Here is a 25,084-nt window from a genome sequence, read left to right on the forward strand (position 1 = left end):
TGACTTTCTATTGATTGTGCATAAAATTTTCCTGCTTCTTTGCATGTGGAATATTTTGTTTTATTTGTTCTTAGATATTACAAACTTTAAGTTCTTAGTAAATTCCTATAGATATTCTTAAGCCTGCTTTTAGATGCAGCTGTGTTACTTAAAAACAGTTTGATATTTTTAACTCTTGCTTTAAATTTTGTTAGGTGTGACCAGTCTTTAATCTAGAGCTAATTGTGCGCCCAATACCCAGGCAACCCCTAAGTAATCTTACCTAATATTACTTGAATTATGTTTATTCTTTTTCCACTGTTGGTGGGAACACAAACTACCGTCTTGCAGTCCTGAGTGAGTTCCTGAGATTTCCTCTGCCCCCAGCTCCCTCTCTGGGCAACTCTCTACTCTCCAGTACCCTGCCTTGAGAACTCCAGTTGCCTTAGCCTCCCTGTACTTCTACCTTCATACTCTGAACTCTCAAAAACTGCTGACTCCACTTGGGTTACCCCTTCTTGAAACTTTCGCCAGGTAGTAAGTTGGAGCAATTGTAGGATTTACCTAGCTGTTTCCTCTCAGGGAAACCTGAACTGCCTGATGACGTGCAGCATCTGCAAATGGGTACTTCATATATATATAACCCATTTTGTTTAGCTGTACTGTATCCTAATTACACCATTTTGGCAAGAAAGGAAAGTCTCATACGTGTCTTTTTAATGTACTATATAGCAAAATGCATACTGCTTTTCTGCTACAAATTGAAGTTCAATACTTATCTCAAGAAAAAGCACCTGTGCAATTCTTTGAGTTGCTGTTAAGAAAAGCCTATCACTTGCTGAATTTTAGTGTAGTATTAAAAAAGAAGGCAGCTCTCTTTTCTAACTATCAGGGTAAGGCAGGATTTTATTCATGTACTACATGTTACTGATGTCAGTAAGAGAATCTAACTGGCCCTGGCTGGTTGGCTTAGTGGTAAAGCATAGGCCTGGTGTGTGGATGTCTGGAGTTTGATTCCCAGTCAGGGCACACAGAAGAAGCAACCATCTGCTTCTCCCCCTCCCCCTCTCCTGTCTCTATCTCTCTTCTTCTGTCCCACAGCAATGGCTTAATTGTAGTAAGTTGGCCCCAGGCACTTAGGATGGCTCCATGGCCTGCCTTGGAAGCTAAAATAACTCAGATGCTGAACAACAGAGCAATGGCCTCAGATGGGCAGAGCATCGCCTTGGTAGGGGGTTTGCCTGGTGGATCCCAGCCAGGGTGCATGTGGGAGTCTGTCTCTCTGCATCCCCACTTCTCACTTAAGAAAAAAATGAAAGAGAATCTAACTGACTTACTATACCGGATGGTAAAAATTTTTACAAAATCAAGAAATAATAATAACAATAATAATAAAGCGATGATACTTTTCTCACTAAGTCCTTTTACATAGAAATATGTTAATTATGCTAACATGTAATAGATTTATTATGTTTAAGTGAATCAGTAAATGTTTCTTTAAAATTCTACATTTTAATTTTTGACATAATAAAAAAAATCAAAAGATATAACTAGCACAAACAAAAGTCCTCAGGGGTTCTCAAAAATTTTAAGAATATACAGTGCCTTGAGAACAAACTTTAAAATTCACTAGCCTAGAATTATAGATTTGAAAGTCTTAGGCTTATAGAAAATGTGTTAAGCCACATTTAGGGACAGTCAGAATAAAAAGGGAAAAGACATAAATCGGAGAGCTATCCTCACCCTCCTCCTGTTGCTCAACCTCTGTACATTCAATCTGTTCTTAAGAATTGTTTATTTTGTCCTTTAAGCATCTTCCTAAATTGTCCTCTAGCATCTCTGTGTCAATTCCTTAATTCATGCCCTCATCATTTCTCTCCTATCCCACTGTAGTATCTTTCTTACAAGTCCTTCTAGCCATTGTCTATGTACCACACTATCAAAGTACGTAATCCTTGTGCAAATCTTCTGTAAACTTGCTTAGTTAAATTGTATCCATATTTGAAAGGGCTTTGAAAGCAATGCCTTGCAGTTAAAATTCAAACTCCACAGAAATAAGAAAAACTCTTCAGATTGCCTCTACTTCAAGCTAGCCCTCCAGCCTCTTTATATAAGAACATCTATAAGTATTAGTCATTTGAAACTCACGTGTAGTTTTCTCACCAAAATAGATGTGCCCTGGTCTCAAAATATGTATAGTTATTCGTTTTGTCACATACCTCCCAAAATAGAATAGCTTAAATAAATAAAAACAAATAATTGAAACTTTCTAGAGTCACACTCTAGTTATGAGTATCAGTCATCACCATTAATAAGTGCCTCAACAATAGTTACTCAAAGGTTTTCTTTCTAATCTGGAGGACATTTATGCAACAACAGGATTGACCAGAAATTACCTGAACAAGATGTTTAAATGACTGAAAAAGATCACCCTATAAAAGGTCTGCACTTTTAGCTCACTGCAATTGATTGAAAATTTAAAGAAAGTTGTAATTGACAATGATAATACATTTCATTGTTTCCATTTATGTAATCTACTTATAAACTAAGTTGTGTATTTATCTACAACGTTTTTATTTTAGCGATACTTTCATCATAGTTGGTGTCTCCTGCCCCAACTCCTTCATAACTCACTATAAATTAGAGGCAAGGGCAGTAGAAGAAAAGTAAATTTAAAGCTGAATGTAAACTTAACTTTTAAAAGCTGATTTTATGCCACATTTTCTCCAAATACATCTGACCAAAGGTCAGCACACAAAGGCATAGTTACCAGATGTCTTTTTCACAGGGGTTTACTATTGGGAATACAGAATAGCACAGTTTCATATATAATGAGCCCCCCAAAAGGTATCCCACAGTGGCAATTTGCAGGAAACCCATAACACAAATGTTGCAAGTTAATTAAAGTGCACTACTACCTTTATTATGAACATAAATTAGTAAGTTTTCTTACACTCTAAAGTTTACTATAAAATGAATCTTTCCTTTGACATGACTTTGAATTCAGCTACCTAATGCAGTGTTCTGTATGACAACAAAACATGAAAATTAATTAAATCACATCATGCCTACAATGAAATAGGTCTGTTTATTATCTTTGATAAGTGACAGATGATGGAGAAAATAGAGCACAATTCTTATTTATTAAAAGAAATTATTTTTGTTTCTGTTAAAGAACCCTTCATGATTTTTTTAGAAAAAGTGATTAAATATCAACTGTTTCAAAGAAATCCCTTTCTCTCATGAATTTAAATATAACTTCCAGTTTCACTGGAATTTTAAAAAATTCATTTAATTGCAGCATTTTAAAATCAACTTTTTTCCTCTTATTCAAATATCTTCAAATTTCACACTATCACTGAAGATTATGAATGTTTCATTTCAAGGGAAGACTGTGACAAAGAAAATAAAACATGAAAGCAAAACAAAGAGAAAAGGCAGGGTTCATTGTTCGGTTCACGAAAGAAATGTAAATTATTTGAGATTTGTAATATTTCAGGTTCCTTATTATACTTGTAACAGATAACAATTTATTTTTTCAATTTAAAAAGATGTTTCTAGTAATCTGCTTATAAAATGAAAACAGATTAGAGTCATAAGTATCAATCCCTTTATATCTAACCTGAGATACTGCAAATAAAAATTTAATAATAACAATAACTTTTTATTCATGAATGTTTTAGGGTAAAGTAAAAGAATTTCTCAGAGACCAAAGAAATAAATAGGCACAAGTTCATAGTATGAAGGGAACACATTAGAATTCATATGCACTCTGAGTTTTTCTGCCCATCCCTAGGGCCACTGGGTTTGATGGTGCTCCATACTCATTGGAGAGAATAAAACATTGGGGCATGAGCAAAGTGGGAGAGCAGACCAAAATTCTCATAAACTTGAACACCCAAATCTGCAAAAACAAATTTTCTTTCTCAGCTCTGGCTCTGGGGCAATAGAAAAATAGAAAGATTACCTCTTGAAATTTCCCAAACTAAGAGCACTCAGATGGGCTTAGGACCTGGATAAATTCTACCTAAAAAAACAAACAAACAAACAAACAAACAAAAACCTGCCAAAAACTGCAAGGCAAACATTTAGTTTAAAGTGGCCCCAGGTGGAAATTTAAGTTCCTGGCAGAAACAAGCCTAAATCTTTTGTTTAGCAACATACATTAAAATGATGTAATGTAGAACATTACATCATTAGAATTTTAAAAAATACTTAATAAAGAAGAAATCTGAAAGAACTAGTCCAGTGATCCACTTATTACTATTTTTAAAAAGGAACATCAATAAATATTATATTAATATGATGAAAGAAATAATAAGGCTCTGAAGAAACCTTAGGGTTAGTGTTGGGGTTAGGGTGAGGGTTAACAGACTATTAAAAGAAGTAGTCTTTGATAAGACATTCAAAAACAACTCTCAGAAATGACAAATGTAACGTCATGTAAAACTGAAATTAAAGATTCAATGGCGATTTTCAAAGGTAGACGAAAACGAGCTTAAAAATCTGTTATCAAAAAGACACGTTTGAAGAAATAAAGTGTAATAAAGCAAGAGAGAGAGAAAAAACATGTGTGAAAGGGTAGGTAGGAGGCATGCAGAGAGAAGGAAAACGTGATGCATGTATGTAGAGTTTCCAGAACATAGTTGGAGAAATGGAGAAGAGAGAAGAAATTGGAAGGTATAATGGCTTAACAATTTTCAGATTATGGAAATACATGGAATCTCAGATCTAAGGAGCTCAAATAATTGTGTACAGGATAAACAAAAAATAAATATTTAAACATATCATTATAAAACTGAAGAAATCCTAGTACAACAAGTAGATCTTAATAGTTGTTAATGAGAAAAATAAATTGCCTACAGAAGAATGGTTGTCAGATAACCAACTTCTTAATGGCAACATGAACGTGAGAAGAGAATAATATCTTCAAAGACTGAGAGAAATAACCTAACTGCTCTATTCCCTGAACCTCTCTTCAGTAATGATGCGAATGTAAACAGAGGCAGTCTATTACCAAGAAACTCACCAAAATGAATTTTTAAGATCTACTTTATGAAAAAAGAAAATGTATTCAGCTGAGATACAAGAAATAATGGTATATAAGAATACTGTAAAAATGTCGTTTAAGGTAAATAAATATTGATCCTCTAAATATCAAAAATAGCAAAATGTCAATAATTATCCTATAAAGTTAAAAAAGCAAATGGTTCTAGGTAAAGCATTACAAAAGGCTTTTATATTCTTTTTCAGAAGAAAGATAAGATAATTAAATATAATTAACAATTAAAGATTGTCAATAATATTAATTAATGGCTAAGTATACATTGTTAACCCTTTGAGTAATTTGAACGTTCATGTACATACTCGTGCCTCCTGACCATCCAGAGTACGATAGATTTATCTTAAAAATGTGTAAGGCAACATGAATAAAAGGCAAATGTATGTTCTTCTTGTTTCCATAAATTGGTTATCAAACAAACATGATTTTAAGTTAATAAAACTGTAACTGAAACTAATTTCACTTTTTGGGAAAAAAAAAACTACTCTGGGGGGTCAGCGAGCAGGAAAAAACTCATGACTCAAAGGGTTAAATTTCTAGGATATCACTGAAAGAATAAATAGCATGCAAATGAGATGAGAGGAACTCAATCCAAGAGGAAGCAAGAAAAGTTAAAGAAAAAAGAAACAAAAAATTGAAACAAAAGAGGTAATAAGATGGCAGAATTGATTCTATATGCATCAAGTTATTATAGTCAATAGATAATTATGTATTTAAAGACTAAGATTTTAAGACAATTAAAAAATCCAGCTATGCCTGACCTGTGGTGGCGCAGTGGATAAAGCATTGACCTGGAATGCTGAGGTCGCCAGTTCAAAACCCTGGGATTGCTCGGTCAAGGCACATATGGGAGTTGAAGCTTCCTGCTCCTCCCCCCCGTCTCCTCTCTCTCTCTCTCTCTCTCTCTCTCTCTCTCTCTCTCTCCCCTCTAAAATGAGTAAATAAATAAAAATAATTTAAAAAAAAAAAAAAAAAAAAGACAAGAAAAAAATCCAGCTATAAACCTTTATGAATATACAAAGAGAGAACAAATACATAAAGATAGCTCAGAATAAAAGAATGTAAGAGTGTATAGCATATAAATAACAAGCTTGATCTAAATGCCATCTATAACACATCTCAAGTATGGAGATAAGTGTTCTTTTCTAGCATAATGGAATATTTTAAAAGCCAGTCAAATATAACTCAAAAAATTTCAAATTATCTGAATAATACAGATCACATTCTCTGACCATATGAGAAAATATATAAATTAATGCCTGACCTGTAGGGGCACATAAAGTGATAAAGCGTCGACCTGGAAGGTTAAGGTCACTTGGTTTGAAATCCTGGGCTTGCCTGGTCAAGGCGCAAGAAGCAACTACTATGAATTGATGCTTCCCACTCTTCTCCCTCCTTTCTCTCTTTCTCTCCACTCTCTAAAATCAATAAAGAAAATCTTTAAAAAAAAACTTTAGAAATTAATAGCAAAAAGAAAATTTACAGCTCACACTTCCATTTAATTATATTTCTAAAGAAGAAATAAAAAAAATTAGAATATATGTAGAACAAAACAATAATAAAATAGTTGTAAGAATTATTGAATATGTATGAAAAAGTACTTATAAATTACAGCCTTAAATATTTATTTTTAAAAGGAAAAACCCTAGGGGACATTTCCAAGAGCTAATATGTTCAAAAATTTAAAGAAAGTAAAAGGAAATAGATATAAATTACAAAAATAAATAAAATTTTACAACAGAAAATACTTTTCAAATATTCAAAAGATTATCCTTTGTAGGGACAAATAAAATCAACATTAATATAAAAAAAGATAAATGATCTTAGAAATAAGAAAGAGCACACAATTTTATATAGAGGAGATATAAAAATAAAGAAATGTTATAAACAACTGTATGTCAATAAATTTGAAAACAATTGAAATCAGCAAATTTCTAGAAGAATAAAACAATAAAAATGACTCAAGAATAAAACCTGAATGGTTTAAACTCTTAAATATATTCAACTGAAACATTCAAAGAACAGTTTATTCACACTGAGAAAATAATCTGGAGTCCAACCTCACATTGCACACAGTATTAATTCCAGATAGATGTCATACTTTAATGAGAAAATTCAAGTGTCAAATTTTAGAAGATATATGTATGACCTATGAGAGACAAACACTTCTTAAGACAGGATATAAGAGTAGTTAACTAAAAAATATATTAATATAATGTAACTATATTAACAGCTTCCGTTCTGAAAATAATTAACTTTAGCCATATTTCCTAGTCTAGCATCCATTTCAAGATTAATATTGTACATAGTTTTTGTGCAAAATTTAAAAAAATTTTAAATTTCTTTATTCTGGAACAAAAACTCATCCTTCCTTTTAGTTTCTTGACTTTAATATATTTTAAAAATACAAAATAAAATTATTTTGTGGAATCTAGTTTAAGTTTGTCTGAGATCCCCTCATGATTAGATTAAGGTTGTGTATTTTTAGAAGGACTACCACAGTAAACCCTTCTATCATTAAAAAAGTGAAAAGCCAAACTTCACCAAAAAACATTTTTAAACTTGTACTTTGAAACACAACTTGTTGGCCCTGGCCAGTTGGCTTAGTGGTAAAGCATCAGCCTGGCATGTGGCTGTCCCAGGTTCGATTCCTGATCAGGGCACCCCTCCTCCTCCCCTTTCTCTTTCTCTTCTCTTCCTGCAGCCATAGCTCAGCTGAGCACAGTGGCCAGGCACTAAGGATAGCTTCTTGGAGCTCTACCTCAGGTGCTAAAAATAGCTTGGTTGCAGTATGGTCCCAGATGGGCAGATCATCAGCTCCAGATGGGGGTTGCCAGAGGGATCCCAGTCTGAGTATATGCGGGAGTTTGTCTATGTCCCCTCCTCTCACTTGGAAAAGAAGAATTTGTCAGCTCTGTTATTTTCTGAATGTTTAGAATGTTGAAATATTTCAGAAAATAAAAGGTTATCAGCAGTACATTTTTAAAATATAGAGTAATAGAGAGAAGAAAAGGAATTGTTAAAAATTATTACAAAAAATGGAATGAGTCGTAAGTAAAGAAAAACAAAAATTTAATAGAATTAGTGATGAAGAAAATATATTTCAAGAAGAAACGATCTGAGATGAGTTCACTGATAAAACAGCTTTTCAGTTGACTTAGAAAGATAGCTGGGGGATTTCAACTTAAAATATGGGGAAAGATATGCTAGATAATGAGGGCAGCATAAGAATCGCAGTTTGGAGGCAGATATGGTCAACTGCTTGTTTAGTGGGAAGTGATGCAATTATCCTAGGGTGCAGCATGTGTCTACACTATTGACAGAAACATCTATGCTGGAGCCATACCTTCAAGGAGCTGAAAGACTATGCAGAAATGATGGACTTCATTTGAAAATCCACAAGAGCTCTGGCTTGATAGCTCAGTTAGAATGTTATCCAGTATCGCACAGGTTGCCAGTTCAACTCCCGGTCATGGCACATACAAGAACAGCTCCATGTTCTAGTCTCTCTCCTTCTTTCACCCTACCTTTCTCTCTAAAATCAATAAATAAAATTAGAAAAGGAAAAAAAAAAAGGCCATGAGACCTCATTGATTAGGTAACCAGAGCTCTGACAGCAGTATACAGCTCAGATTGGAAGGAAAGAAAAAAATACTTCTGCACAGTTTGTTTCTGTTGTGTGATTGTTGGTTTCCTTGTTTTGTTTTTCCAATAATTCTAGTGTTACATTGCTATTCTACATTTTAGCCTTCTTCTCTTATGCTTAATGAAGCTAAGAATTTTAAATCCTTGGTTTGATAATATAAATACAAAATTAAAATACTAAAGTTATTTATGAAAGAATTAGCAGCTTTCCCACTATCATTACATCTAAAATTTTGATAAATAATACAATAAGCATGCAAAAATATAAATATATTTTAATACAAATATATTTTCATTTATATAAAAACATAATAAAAATAAAGTTAGAGACCACTGACTCAATTGCTGAGAGCAAACCAGAGTACCTGGAAGAGTACAAAGGCAAAGGTATAAGAATAAAGAACATGGCCCTGGCCAGGTGGCTCAAAGGATCAAGTGTCCACCTGGCACACCAAGGTTGTTGGTTCAATCCCCAGTCAGGGCATGTATGAGAAGCAATCAATGACTACTCAACTAAATGGAGCAACTAAGTGTAATGCTTCCCTCTCTCTTTCTTCAATCCCTACCCCTTATTTCCCTTCCTTTCTCTCTCTCTCTCTCTCTGCAGTCAATGAAAAAAATTTAAGAAAAAAAGAATAAACAACAAAGAGTAAGGAAAGAAAAAGACCCAAAAGATGTGTCCTGATCACAGAAACTGGTAACCTTTTTCTAAAGGAATCATGTTTATACAACAAAGTACACAATGATAACACTCATAGTTGTTTTCATATAAGTTTGAAATCAGATCATTCATATTACATATAAATAATGCTGCATGAAACATATACCTGTGGAAAAACTAGAAGCAGAAAATGAAGTAAAGATACAAAAAATTAAAATAGAAAACAGAAAATAAAAGAAATATCATCAAAATTATTATACTATACACAGAAAGGCAGGAAACACATATAGAATTGTATTAATCTTAAACTGGAAATTAAAGAGATGGAAAATTTAACTTTCTTAATTCTTTAGAGGGAAATAAAACCCTCAGAATGAAAAACAAAAGAATCAGATTACACATGAATTACTGTATTTTTTAATCTTCATTAGTGTATTAAACTTTTCTCTGGAACCTTAATTGATTATGAAATATCTTTTTTATTCATTAAGTTTTATGTTTTCTGATTCTTTTCTCTTATATGAATAAAGGGTGGGGCAAAAGTAGGCTTATAGATTTTTGTATAAAATATAACAAAATAATAAATTATAATATAAGAATAAACTGTGTTTTGCATACTCACAACTATAAGCTTAGTTTTGCTCTATCCTGTATATTAGAACATTTGATTATTTCCATGACTATGTGGAAACTTCTATTATTCTCTTTTTCATATCTTGTTTCTAAATAAATTCCCCTTCTTTTTTATATAATTTCTTTATGGGCTAGAGGGGAAGTAGCAAAAGGATAGTAAAAACTGAATTCCACATTTTTCACTGTATTTCACCCATTTTTGGAGAAGTAAACTTTACAAATGCAACACAACTGGTAATATGAAACTAAAGTAATTTAGCAGACCACCTAACCTGTTTATTAAAACAAATTTATTACTGCATAGACTATATCAATTAGCACCGATTTTGTCAAGGGACTCAACCCCACATAAAAATTATTATATGAGTGGTTTGCAAATTTCTGAAAGATTTGTACATTCTTGTTGCATTCTTGAAGATCAGACAAATTTATCATCTTTGAATGTATCTTTTCATGCAATTGTACTTTTCATTTGGTAGGGGCATCTAAATTACTCTAAGAAATCAGAGTCTAAAATTTGAATGTAAGCAGATGAGAGCTTACAATGTCTTCAAAATAATTCTCATTTTCCATAAGACATTAGCTTATTTTTATTCAAATATCAATAGAAAATTATTTGGAAAATATACTCAAATGCCACTGACATAACCACCAAATGGTATTCATCATAACACATACACACAAAAGTTGTTTTGTTAATATTTTTATATAACGGTGACAGTATAATTGAAGTGGCCAAAGCAACCTGAGTTTTTTAAGATATACAAGTGATGTGTGTAAAGAATCTTTCAAAATTTTGCCAAGTTATAACAAACTTCTGTCTCAGGGGAAAAAATAGCACACAATTACTTGCACTTCATGTGCTTTTATAGAAATTTTTCATGATTTCCAGTTGTAATTTTCCTTTTCAACCAAAAATAGATAAGTAAATAAAAAGCTTAATACTCTTGGGGAATACTAACAATAAATAGATAAATAAATAAAGCAACAAGAAACTTGAAGACTACTAGTTTCTAAATTTTACTAGACAGTCAATATTTCCCCACTTTATCCCTGGAAAACATCCCAAAACATTAATAATGAGAAACAATTATGTAAAAGTCCCATTTATTGAAAATAGAAAACAGTGATTCTTGACCTCTAGATCAATGGAATAGTTCCAAATCAGTGATGGTGAGCAAAAGGGTGTGCAGGAGAAAATAAGGAAAAGAAACCTCAAAGAATTAATCTTGAAACTGTGGATTTCAAGAAGAGCTAACAGCTATCTTTCTCTGAAGGTAGAAGTCATGCAATTTTATATTGTACACATAAGGCAACAGTTTCATGTTGAAGCATCTGTATAAGCAGTTTGGTCCCCAAAGCAGAAAAAGTGGAGCTAGATGAGGAACTATGCAGAAAAGACATTCACAAAAAGCAATCTATATCGGTGGAAACAGAGAAGTAAAGTATTTCATTGTGGGGGAGAAAAACGAACAGAACAAACAGCAGAGAACCCACATTGCCTATCTCTCCATTGGAAACTCCCTCCAAAAAAACCTCAGTTGTTCAGTGGTACAAAGGAAAAACTAGGCAACCACAGGATCTATATAAAAATACAAAAGAAAGAGAAAGAGAAAAAAGAAAACCAATGGTATACCGGGAACATATACTAAAAACATGTTGCCATAAGAGAAGCAGTAAATTGTGACCAACCATTTCACCATAAATTTTTTGTCTCAGTCTTGCAAATTTTATTTACAAAATGAAATGTATTTTGTATTTTAAATACAAAATATGTTGCATATCATAATTTTTAAAAATGTAATAAACAGCAACCACCTCTTTGAAGCAATAATACAGCACAGAATGCAACGTTTTAAGGAGACATTAGCAAGACAAGGACAAAAGATGAATTGCAAACTTTCAATCCTCAACCAACAGTAAAAGTACCATAAAAAGGAGGGGAGAATTAGAAATTATGCAGGGGAAAAGAGAATACTGAAAGCATAAGAAGATAGCAAAAACTAAAGTGGTAAATGCAAACTAACTATGGATATTAATAAAAAGAATCAAAATGAATTAGAGAGCAGTTGTTGAGCGTATCAGAAATAAAATAAATCCAACCTGCATAAAACAAGAAATTGTTTCTGAAATAAAAGAAGACTTGATTCTACATCTTGGGGAGAGGAGGGAACAAATACAAAAATAGCCGTATCTCTGGGTAAAATAGTCTAGAACAGGCAGTGCTAAGATGACATTCATGTGAAGTCACTAAACTTAAAGTACACATGAAGAATCCTTTAGTGAACCAGGCAAATTCGATCTCCCTAAATTCTACAGTGTAGAAGAAAGGAGAACATGGTCCTCGGTCAAGCTGTACTTCATGTACAAGGCAAGAGATGAACGCTTCTGAACATGCAAGATTTCAGAAACATTGCTGCCAAGGGCCCTTCCTCAGGAATCTGTGACAGGTGACTATCCAACTGAGAGAAGATGAAAAACTCAGTAGCAAACTTGCCATCAGTGTAAGGTCCTTTGGGAAGCAAATCCTCCTCCCAGTGGACTGTAGAGGCTTGCAAAGGGTTGTAGTTCTTGACAGCTTGACTGCAACCTCATGAGATGCTCTGATTCAGAACCTCCCGGCTAAGCTGCTCTTAGATTCCCCAAGTATAAAAATTGATAGAACCTTTGCTTGTTGTTTTAAGTTGCTAAATTTAGGGTAACTTGTTACAACAGATAACTTAAAGAAGGCTTTGAAAGTATTGAATTTTAAGATGTTGGAATGCTGGAAAATAGAAAGAGGTTTTTTTTTAAGGAGAGTTGTTGATATGCTATGAGTCCCACCATCCCCACAGGGAAGACAGGGATATCACCATCTCTATGCATAGTGATAAGGGCTGCCAGCAAACTATTTGGAACTGATATCTGTTCTCTGGATTTATAGAACACCAAGACTCACTAGCCTCATGTTTGTAAATGATGAAAGCAAGAGCCTGCGACTACATTGCCACTCTGAGTGCAGGTTGGTGGTAGCTACACTGGAAATGGTTTATATGTGCGGTTTGTCAGGGGAAAAGACAAATGAATGGTTTTACAGATGTATGTGGACCAGGTGAGAGAGAGGACCAACCAGGAGATATCTCAGAGAGACTTTAATCAAAAAATGGTGCCATAGAAACCAACAGTAAGAATCTGTATAAGGTGGACCATCACAAATAGATACTTAGAGGAGAGGAGACACTCATGTCATTAAGGAACTGCAGGTAAAACATCCTCAGTGAATGAGGGGATCACCAAACAACCTAAAAATATGCTCCAAGAAAAAGAGCCAACACTTATTATCTGATGTGGCCACTGGAAACTAAGAGCACCACCTCTTCCCTGTTAGAGGGGAAATCATAGCTGGAACACTGGGAGTTAAAGGCATAATGCAGGTTGACAAAACGAGAGAAAGAACTTACCACCCACCCCTTTCCCACCAAGCCTGACGCAGAAAAGAAAAGGGAAGGGAGAAGCTTTAACAAGAATAAGCATCAGAGTTTTGACTATTACATGGAACTGTAATTCATAATCAAGGAACCCTTACATCTTGCTCTTTAACACAAAGAATATATGATTGAAACTAAATTTATTTAAAATTAGTAAAAATAACAGTATTTCATGGCTTTCATAAATATAATTAAAACACAACAAAAACTCTGTAACTCTAACCCAGAATTTCAAACGTTGGGCTGCCACTGAGTGGGAACAACACTAGAGCAGATATTATCTTGTTATGTAAGAAACCAGCTTCCAGAATCAAACTGCTATATAGCATTGTAACATACCATTTTTTGTCCTATTAACTATGATCTCTATAAATTGCCTTAAGAAATATATTTATAAGCACTGGCTGGTTAGTCAGTGGTTAGAGCGTCAGCCAGCATATGGATGTCCCAGGTTCAATTCCTGTCAGGGCACACAAGAAAAGTGACCATCTGCTTCTCTCCTCCTCCCTCTCCCTCTTCTTTCCCTCTTCTTCTCCCACAGCCAGTGGCTCCATTGGTTCAAGCATCACCCCAGTGCTGAGGATGGCCAGTTGATTCGAGCACATCAGCCTGAGGTACTAAAAATAGCTCAGTTGATTCACGCATCAGCCTTAGACAGGGATAAATGGATGGAACCCAGTCAGGGCACATGTGAGAGTTTGTCTCACTATCTCCCCTCTTCTCATTTAATGTATAAATATTGATTGACTTATGACCTATGCAACTTACGACCATTTGACTTTACGACCACAATCACTAGCCACGACTGTTCCGCATCTGGCAGCACAAGTGTTGCCCAGCTGGGCGTAGGACAGTGCGGACCAGCTTCCGGCAGCACTACCATCTCCACGTGCACCATTTCAACTGTTATCCCAGACTCAGTACAGCAATTTGTGCTTTGTGTCTTGGATATTTTTCATCAAACCCCTCCCAAGATGTGTACCAAGAGGAAATTGTCTTTGCAAATATTAAACCAGTTGCACTGGTAATGCAGGGTTTTACTTAAACCTGACGAATGTAAAAATAAGAAACAAAATGGTGTAGAGATGATGCAAATGGCATAAAATGAACAAAGAAAATTATGATATATAACAATAATGGAAGAAAATTATGATAAAATATGACTTAAAGATTTTTATAACATCATTTCACAGTGCTGTATATATAGCCTACTCAACCTACGACCAAGTTGTGTTACGACCAATCTGTAGGAACCAATCATGGTTGTAAGTCGATCACTAGCTGTATATGTATATATATATTTATAAATCATTTTAGAACAACTGATAAGCCTTTATTGGAATATGGCTAAAAATTAACCTGCCTGCATTTTGAGAAAAGTGTAATGTATTGTTAAATAAATTTGCCTTCATTTTTTTCTTTTTTATCAAAACATCATATATTAATTTGTAAAAGAAAATTTTATATTTTTTAATTATAAGAAATAAACAAAAAATAAAAACAAATAGATAAAAAAGATTCGTTAACACTACCTGTGAATATGATGCTCTCGATTACAGAGATGTAGTCTTCGGGCCCCTGCTCAGTTGAGATCTCCCATCTGCCTCCAGACATATTTAGTAATTTGTAGAGCTGATCTGAACTCGTCACCCCACACAGCAGGGTAACCACACTTGCTTGTGAATGAAGTACCTTTTCCAGAAACTGACATTTCTTTGGAGTTAGGTCTTTAAGCAGGCTATTTGATAATATCAAAAGTTTGCATTTGTAAGAGTTTAAACTCAGCAATTCCAAATCCTGAAGACAGTAGTTCTCCAAGCAATATAACAGGATAGATTCCCTCTTTACAACATGTAAAAAAACTTCCTTCAAGTACAAAGCCCATTCTTCAGCATCTTCTTCATATATTATTATGATGTCTTTTGTATTTTCTGGAAATAGAAAAAAAGAATATATTAATTTTCTTATATTTAAAATGCTGAAAGGAGGCTATATTGCTATTTCTCATAAAATTAAATGTACTCCTTAGGGAATGTATTAATTTGTTTATATATGAGACTAATCATGTAATTCCTATCTTAATCATATGGGGTTAAACTAATCCTTCAGATGCAACACAGTTCATGCTTTGTGCTAGTCTATGCTGTACTCACTGTACAACTGTGAGTCAAGGATGATCAGCAGAGAGGAGGGAGAGGCCTGGTGGCAGAATGGAAGGAATATTCTGTGGGATAAGGGTGCTGGGCAACCAGGCACGGCTCTGCCAGGAACCATAATTTTACCTAGATTAGGTCATTTAACTCCTCTGAGCCATTGTTTCTTTTACTAAATGAAGGTTAAAAAAAAAAAAGCCATACCTAATAAATCAGATTATTCTGAGAAGAAATGAAAGCCATTTATAATAGAGAACTTTAAAATCTTTCTTCCAGGCCAAGATGAGTACATAAAGACAGATTATAGAATTTTCATGCCCAGAAAACTCATTAAATAAAAATTAAAAAAAAAAAGAAATTCCAGGCCCTTGCCGGTTAGTTCAGTTGGCTAAAGCATCGTCCCACAACCTTGATCAATCCACGGTCAGGGTACACATGAGAATCAACCAGTGAATGCACAACTAAGTGAAACAACAAATGAATGCTTCCCTTCCCTCTTCCCTCTCTTTCCCTTCCTCTCTTTGTCTCTTTAAAAATCAATTAATCAATCAATAATTAAGCCCTGGCTAGATAGCTTGGTTGGTTGGCTCATTGTTCTGAAGCGCAAATGTTGCCAGTTAGATCCCCTAATCAGGGCACAAGCAGGAACAGCTCAATGTTCCTGTCTCTCAGTCTCTCTCTCCTACTGCTCTCTAAAAATATAAAATTCCATAGCAAAATAATAATAATAATCAAGCAGTACTGTCTCATATCATAAACTAAAAGAGTTGATTTTGATAAAATAAATAGAAAGTTCTGGTGGGGAAATACTGGTCCTAAACCTGTCTCCCACCCTAGAACTAGTACTGATGAAAACACTAGAATTACACAAACTGCCAGGTTTTCTCACAATATAAACATATCTCCGAAGACAGATGCTTTCTCTTCACTCGTGGATTCCAACACAATGTCTAGCACAATTTCTTGAACAGATATTTGACAGAATTTTTAAAATATATTTACATATACAGAATGAGAAAAAAACATCTGGAAGAAAACATACGGGAAGCAAGCACTAGTGCGTGAGCCATCAGTTGAGTTGTTATTCTCTACATAGTGTCTCACTCAGCCTGAATGCTAAGTGAATACTTGTTGAACAAGCACAGACATAGCGTCACAATTCAGTATTTTTATGTTTGAGGAACAGTAGAGGAGGGGTTTCTTTATATTATACTAGCTAGAGTAACTGCTGTAGAGTTATGAAATAATTGCAGTAAAAATGAAATTATTGATATTTTAAATTAGGAAGTGCTTAAAATAAACTAGGCTTCTTTATGTTTTACAGATGTTTATCACTTAATTCTCAAAGTTACACTATTAAAATCGTAATGTTCTCATTTTACAGATGGGAAAATGAAAGTGGTATTGGAATTAGGATTCTAATGCAGGCAGTCTGACCCAACAGTCTATACTCAACTTCTAATAGCAGAAGGCACAACAACATTATTTAAGATGCAAGTAGATTATTTGTAGTAATATGAGCTAGATCAGTCAATATTAAGCAGCCTATTAATTAATCTCAAGTAAGCAAAGTATGTAAAAGCTTAGTGCAAATCTGATTTCCTCTCAAGGGAAAAAGGGAAACAGACTATATGATATACTACAAGAGCAATTATCTATGAAGAATTTGACAGAACTTCTTTCTTGACTTTCAATTTTAAATCAATAAAATTAGAGACTAAGCTATTAAGGTATATTAAAGTACAGCATGAATATTCCCACATTTTATGGCTGGGTATCATAGTACTATAGAAAGACAACCATACGAAATTAATTCTAGAGACAATCATAACTTACCTTTTAAAACTTCCCAGGAAAAAATCTGTCTTTCTCAATACTTTCTGGCTATTTTTCCCTATGTTGAAATTGAGTTTTCCTTTTCAATTCGTTTTGACTTATACTTAGTCAATGATTGCTGCTTGACAATTTTTAAAAATCTGAAGATTAGCATTAAATACCATCCCTTCCTTTTGTATAGATTAAGATATTTGGGTCTTTTAATCTTTAATTTTCACAATTATATTTTTAACTTACTAAGACTTTCTGGTACCAGGTATGTTGCTAAACATTTAACATGTATTGCTTCATTTACTATCCATAAAACTGCATGGACTTAGCTCTATTATTCTTCTTTTACTGATAATCACATTGAGCCTCAGTGAGGTTAGGTAATTTGTCAGGGCAATGGAGATAGTAACTGGTATTTCTACTGCCTTTGAATCTTTTTGTATGAAATTGCATTGAATCAAACTTCAAATGTTAATAAGAGGCCTTTTCATAGCCATGGTTTTCTTTTTCCTTATCCTAGAAAATACAGGCTGTCCTTGAGTAACATCTGAACTGTAGACCCAACAATACTGCTCTATGAAGTCTCAAGAGGAACCTACTGGCTTTGTGATGCAGTTCCCTTTATAGACTCAAACTAAATCAAATGCAAATCATTAGTCTGCCCCATTTAAGGAGGGTTATTATCATTAAGGTTGGCCAATATGAATAGGCTATGAAATAAAACAATAAATGATGAACCTAAAAGATAAAAATGCAAAATTTTCATTCCTGAAAAGCATCATTTTGCAATTAAGGTCTGCAAGTTAATTATTTAAAATGTAAATTTCCAATCTAACCACACAACAGCATTATACAATGATAGAAACAAAATAGAGCCATATACATCTTTGTAAATTTGATATAAGTGTTCTTTCAGATGTCATAATACCTTATTTATTTATCTTGCAAAATATTAGAAATCCTTAAACTTGAAGGTAAATTATATTAATAATCGATATCAATAGTTACTTTTGCACCAAGAATAGAATTTACTACATTTTGCCAAAAGAATGAAATTGATCATAAATAGAAATCCTTCTAACACATATTTACAGTTTCAAATGGCAGATTTTCTTCTATTTGAATAAGATCCCATCTTTTACCCATGTTTGATTATGCATAATGAAGAAAGATTGCATGATGCATCTATTCGATATTATGTTTTTTCTAAACAATATTATGTTTTTAACTGGTAACCAAAGTACAGAAAACAAACAAACAGAGAATTACAAAGAAATGATTTGCATCCATAATAGACTCACTAGTGATTAACATGAACATTAATCTTGATATAATCCCATACAAGTATATCAGTACTCAGATTTATAGCAAATGTAACCGAATTGGTTTTAAACTCTTAAGTGTGTACTCTAGTATAACAGAGGAACCAAACTAGAAATTTTCCATAGGATAAGGTAGTCAAACACAGTGCATCTTCTATTTCTCCTCCAGAAAAGTTGGTTAATTTTATTTATTTAAAATGCAAAAAGTACCAGGTGTTTTCTAAATATATCTGTGCTACATATTCCTGGACTACATATTCCTGGACTACCAGCTACATCTTGACAGTCAGTTGTTTAAGCTCACTAACCGCTTCCAATCTCTGCTTTGCTCCTTGAGGAGTTTCTTGAGCTGAGGGAGCTGCCTCAGTCTACGTGCCTGGCTGGCAGCTCAGGAGTGCTGAGGATTTGGAGGGCTGGATCGCAACCTTTAGACAATATGGGATTCATAGCAATGTGTAAATTATTCAGCTTCACCATCATCGCTGGAACAATTCTGAAGTTCGTTCTACAGAGTAAGGAGAGGGTTTCCAGTGCTATTGAATTATAATTGCTCATCACATTATTCTGCTCATTAATATACACATTATTGGTTTTTCTCTCTTTCTTGTCTCACATTTCCCATTTTCTCACTAGTACTTCATGGGCTTATCCTCTAAATAAACTACCTGTATTTGTGTCCATTTCTCAGAGTCTTCTTCAAGGGAAATCTCTATACACATATATGTTAATGAACCTAGTACTTCCTCTCAAATACAGGAAAATACCAACACATTTTAAGATTATGCTTTTCAGCTACTATGAGAAACGATCAATAAAAATATGTTTATATATGTGTAAAATTTTCCCCTTCCTTCTTCTGTTTAAGATGCAAACTAAGGCTTTTATGCTTCACAAAACAACCTGGGAGAAGAATTCTTTTTCTTTTCTTTAAAAAAAGCATAGTGTTAATTTTCACAGGATTCTTTAGCTAAGACCTCCTACTCTTCACATATATGCTGAAAATGTTCATCTACCATCTCTATCACTTTTTATCATTAGTACCAATTGTTAATAGTTCATTTAAAATTATAACCACAAAATATCCTAGATCTGTATGGAGGTTTTAAAATGTTTCAAACTTACTTAGTTCAAGTTTGTGGAATTCTATTTCTACAATGTCCACCTCCTTTTCCAGCTTATATTGCCATTACTCTATGGATTATTAAATCTAAGACAACATTGACCATAAGATGGGCCATTCTTGTAAGAATTCTGTCATCAAATAAACTGTAATATACTACAAATTTTAAGATAAATTTTGATTTCAGAGAATTTGACTAGGCTAAAACACGAAGAAAAAAAAATTGCCACTCTGGCCAGATACCAGTTGGTTTGAGCACTGTCCCAAAGTACAGAGATTGCTGGTTCGATCCCTGGTTGGGGCACATACAGGAACAGATCTTCTCTCTCTCTCTCTCTCTCTCTCTCTCTCTCTCTTTCTCTCTGTTTCCCTTCCTCTCTCTAAAAGTCAATAAAATAAACACTTAAAAAAAAAAAAAAAACAGTGTCAGCCTGACCTGTGGTGGTGCAGTAGATAAAGCATCGACCTGGAATGCTGAGGTTGCCGGTTCAAAACCCTGGGCTTGCCCGGTCAAGGCACATATGGGAGTTGAAGCTTCCTGCTCCTCCCCTTCCTTCTCTCTCTCTCTCTCTCTTTCTCTCTTTCTTTCTCTCTCTCTCTCCCCCCCTCTAAAAAAATGAATAAATAAATAAAAATAATTTTAAAAAACAGTGTCAGAATCAATTAAATATGGTGGTAATATTATATCACACAGTCTCTTAAGGACTTCTCATTTCTTCAATTCATACTCAAGAATAGTTTTTTTATGACCTAAATATTTTCTGTGATCTCTCCAGATTGAGTTCTCCCCTACAGATTACATTACCCAGGCTCCCATGCCCACTCCAATAGAAAGCTCTATCAGAACATCAGAAGGTGAGAGAAAGAGACCATAGGGTCATTGGCCTTCTCATTCACTCCCCCATTTCTAGTTTTGCAATGGCTGCTTTTTTTCGTGGACCTTCTGTGGCATTTTTTCCCCATGGTTCCAGTTCATGCAGTCCTAGCAACCATGATCATCCCCCCTTTCCCGCTCAAAGCAGTAAAGGAATCAGCTGTTAGCCTTTAGAGGCTTCACTATCCCTCTTTAGGTCCTTTAGCCTTGGGCATCTTAATAAATAATGCTCTTACTAAATTTTTTTCAGTTAAAATCCTTGATGGTGGCATCTGTTTCCTGCCAGGATCCTAATAAATACATGTACTAAAGTGGCCACAAGAGACAGGTCCTATAAGGTGATTTTGGAATTGTATTTTCTCATAATTGTGTAGAACACAAGCAACCCCTTGCCAAGGAGTAATGGCACACTGGCAATTTATGGCATGCAGAAGCACCATAGTGGCTCAACTTAGTACCAGTGATTATATGGATGGACTGTTAATGGAAGGAAAAGATTTAGGAGATCAAGTATCTATGAACTATAATGACTACAGTGGCAATAGGGGTTACAAGGATGGAGGGGAAGATCATGGCTTCTCTGACTGTTCCGGTGAGCACGCACATGCACAAAGACAGAGTGAGCACTCCAGTAGCAGGCAAACCCTTCCAGGATTCTTAAACTAATGTAAAACGACTGTTTAGGAAATGTGGAATCATAGGACTTTAGAGAAATGATCAGGGCAGAGATGAGGTTGAAAGTTTTAAGTGCCCAAATGTCCTGGGCTCTTTCTTCACTGGCGGAACCTGCATTCCTTTTTAAAACAAACAAAATAAAAAGTTTCCCAAAATTTCACTTGAAGCAATTGCCTTACAAGTGATGTCACTTTTCTCATTATCTATGCCAACACCCTTCATTGATTGCCTCTAAGATCAATACCAAGAGTTAGACCCCATACATAAAGGAAATATTTAAGGGAAACTACTATATTTCATACACAAAAATTATTACAGGCTATTTGGATTTTAAGAGTTATTAGATCAAGACAGACAAAACAGAAAATTAAATATGACTAAACTTATCAATATAGTTATATTCATAGAAGGTTCAGAATTTGATGTTATTTAAGTATCTGGGATGTCATTACAGCCTATCAGAATGGTTTATTAAAGTTTGGACTATGCGGTGGCCTGAGGCCAATGTTACTACAAAGTCAATACCTGCCTACCATAATGGAGGAAATGGGTCCTCAGGTAAACTTTTTCTGTAAAGGGCAACATGAGAAATACTTTAGGGTCTGTGATCCACATAGGATACTTCTCTTTCTTTTCTTCCTTCCATCCTTCCTTACTGTTTTTCTTCCCCTCCCTCTTCTCCTCCTCCTCTTCCTCTTCTTCTTTTTCTTCAACCCTTTAAAAGTATAAAAACTATTCTCATCGCACAGGCTGTAGACAAATGGGCACCAGCTGGGTGTTGCCAGGAGGTTGCAGTTGCTGACCCTTTCTTCAAAGAGTTCTAGCATTCCCTTCATTAAGGATGAGGAAATTCAATCATGGAAGCCCTGTAATGTCTCCTCTGTGGCCTAGAGACAGTGATGAACACTGGATCTTTAAATTGAACTTTTGATGTCAACAAGGGAAAACAATGAAGTCTTAATTGGTAGAGAATGAATGGCAACCCTTAATCATTAGAGGCAATTTAAGTAATCAAAGTGTTTTTCACCACAGAGGTTTGTTGTAAAGAATAGATCTGAGGGTGCTTAGGAATGAAATTTATGTATTGCCCATGAAACTTCAATTTCACATTTATAAAGAAAGCAGTTTCATATTTGTTTCAGATTCACAATCCTTTGACTAAGGGACGGCCAAGTCCCTTTGAGAAAGAATTCTGCTCTGTTGTTGAAAATGTATACAATGAATCTTTTTCCAAGTATTCTCCATGAGTACTGGGGAAAAAGGAATAACCACATCTTTCAGTGCTTATTAGTTACTGATCTCCACTGATACAAATTCTTGAAGACCTGAAATGCCACATGGCACACTGTTAAGAGTGGGAATTTATGGAAGTAAGATGTAATGGTAAATCATATTTGGCATAGGTATTTGTAACAACAGTTTTAGTGGGCCCATATAGATATCCTGTGGATATTTTTTTAAGTCATGAATGTATAGTGCCAATATATACACATAGGAGATTTCACAGCCCTTAGAGAGAATGTGAAATATGGTAAGAAGAAAAAAATAGGTCTCTAGAATTGTTTCACCCTATTCCTCCATCATCAGCAAAATAGTGAACTAAAACAAATACTGGAATAATAAAAGATTAGTGCCACCAACAAAAATTTAAAAGATGCAATTATGGTGGTATTTCTTCATATCTCTGTTTAACTCACTAGTTTGCCAGTATAAAACAACTGCTGATTTTCACAAATGTAACCAGGTATTGCTCTCAACTGGTGTTGTACACATGGTATCTTTACTGGATATGAATGGGTCTGAAAATACACTGACGCCAGTCCCCAGGGAATCGTTGCTGCATTACAGACTCACTCATGGTTATCCCTTACAAAGAATGGTGAAAGGAAGTTTTCTCAGTTGACAGACCTTAGGCACTCTCTCTAACTGTCCACTTGGCTCTGAAGACAAGACCTGAGCTATGGACATACATTGAGTAAAAGAAGAAAGAGCAGAAAAGGATACATTTCAGAGTTAAAATATTGAAACTAGGGTACTAATTAAAAAAAAAATCTTTGAAACATAGCCTACAAGTTACTTTCATCTATACAATGGTATCCTTACATTCTTTGTGGTTTACATAAAAGTAAGTTAGATTTGATTTTATGTTTCCCAGTTTTTTTGTGAGTAATTGGACCTGTGTAACAAGCCTATGGCTATATTGATGATTAAAAAATGCTTGCTGAATATTTGCTTGAGTTACAATTGAAGCCCCGATAGAATCAAGGATTGATTGTTTTTTGTTTTTTGTTTTTAACCCTTCTTTTTTATTATTTTTTTAATTTTTTTTATTTAATTAATTGTGTTTACATAGCTTCTAGGGTCACCCAAAAGCATCCCCCCTCCCCCTATTCCCCTCAACATCTCCCTTGTCCCCCTCCCTACAGCGCCCTCCCCCATTCCCTTCAGGTTTATCCCATCCTATCATCCCTTTCCCTCTGTCCTCTTACCAGAAATGGAACTGCCCTTTGACCCAGCCATCCCACTTATAGGAATAAATCCCAAGGACACCATATCACCGATTGAAAAAAAAGAAATGCACCCCCATGTTTATGGCAGCATTGTTCACAATAGCGAAGATCTGAAAACAGCCCAAGTGTCCATCAGTGGACGAGTGGATTAAAAAGCTGTGGTACATATATGTATACAATGGAATACTATGGGGCTATGAAAAAGAAGGAAAGATTGACTGGTTTTTATAAGGCTGTAAGAAAATTTATCTTGGAAATACCTTTTCCTGTAGCAAAGCACTTTTCACAAACAAAATTAATTTCAAAGAAAAACATATAATTAAATAAAGTTAGTGTAATAAAAGTAGAGATCTTGAGGATATTATCCCTGAGTAATTACAGTATACTACTAAATCAAATTTACATGACTATATGGATTTGTCAAATGCATAAAAATATACCCTAAAAGTAAATTTTACTTTATGTAGATTGATGTCAGTCAATATTTATGACTATAAAGTAAATCTATAATAAATTAATAAAACTATAAAAATGAAAAATATGCCCAGAGTGGCAACTCCCTAATAGAGTAATAAATTTAAGATTCCTTTAAACTCTATTAACTTTTATGTACCCTAGATCTAAAACTATATGAAGTCACAATTTAATTTAAATCTACATAAATTAGTCACTAATAATTTTAGTACATCTGTAATCTGAAAGCTGTAAATTCTTTAAAAGACCTAGTAGAAGTTAGTGAGGATCAAGATTCATGATAAGCTTGCAACCCAATCTCGACTCTTACCTATTGTGGTTTCGTTAAGCTCCTTGGTCTGTGATCCAAGGTCTTCTGTATCTGAGTGTGCAACTCTGTCTAATTCTGAGATTTCACATTACAAATTCTACTTTCTAACAGCTATATACCACATTAGCCAATGCCAACTTCATCAACAATAAAGACAACATTTGATTTCCTCTCTGTCTTATTCTTTTGTCTTACTTCTCAATTGCTTAACAGTTTAAGAATTGAAATGGGATATTAACTGTTCCATCCTTCTCTCCATCTCCAGTGCAAGCCCTTGAGATTTCTTTACTAAAAAGTAGCTTAACACGTTACTGTGAATGTGACACATTTCAAAGGAACATACACTGAAATCTTATTCTATAGTAATAATAT

General features: G+C 34.3%; 1 protein-coding gene across 2 annotated transcripts in view; it reads right to left on the reverse strand.

Moving 5' to 3' along the window:
• Positions 1–25,084, reverse strand: part of BANK1 (B cell scaffold protein with ankyrin repeats 1) — a 395,229-nt gene that overhangs the window by 336,604 nt on the left and 33,541 nt on the right. For both annotated transcript variants that reach the window (XM_066280104.1, XM_066280103.1), the window contains exon 2: positions 14,980–15,378. In XM_066280104.1, coding sequence (XP_066136201.1) covers positions 14,980–15,378 — 399 coding nt within the window. The remainder of the gene's footprint in view (positions 1–14,979; positions 15,379–25,084) is intronic.

This window comes from Saccopteryx bilineata, chromosome 5 (assembly GCF_036850765.1).
Source record: "Saccopteryx bilineata isolate mSacBil1 chromosome 5, mSacBil1_pri_phased_curated, whole genome shotgun sequence".
NCBI classification, from domain to species: domain Eukaryota; kingdom Metazoa; phylum Chordata; class Mammalia; order Chiroptera; family Emballonuridae; genus Saccopteryx; species Saccopteryx bilineata.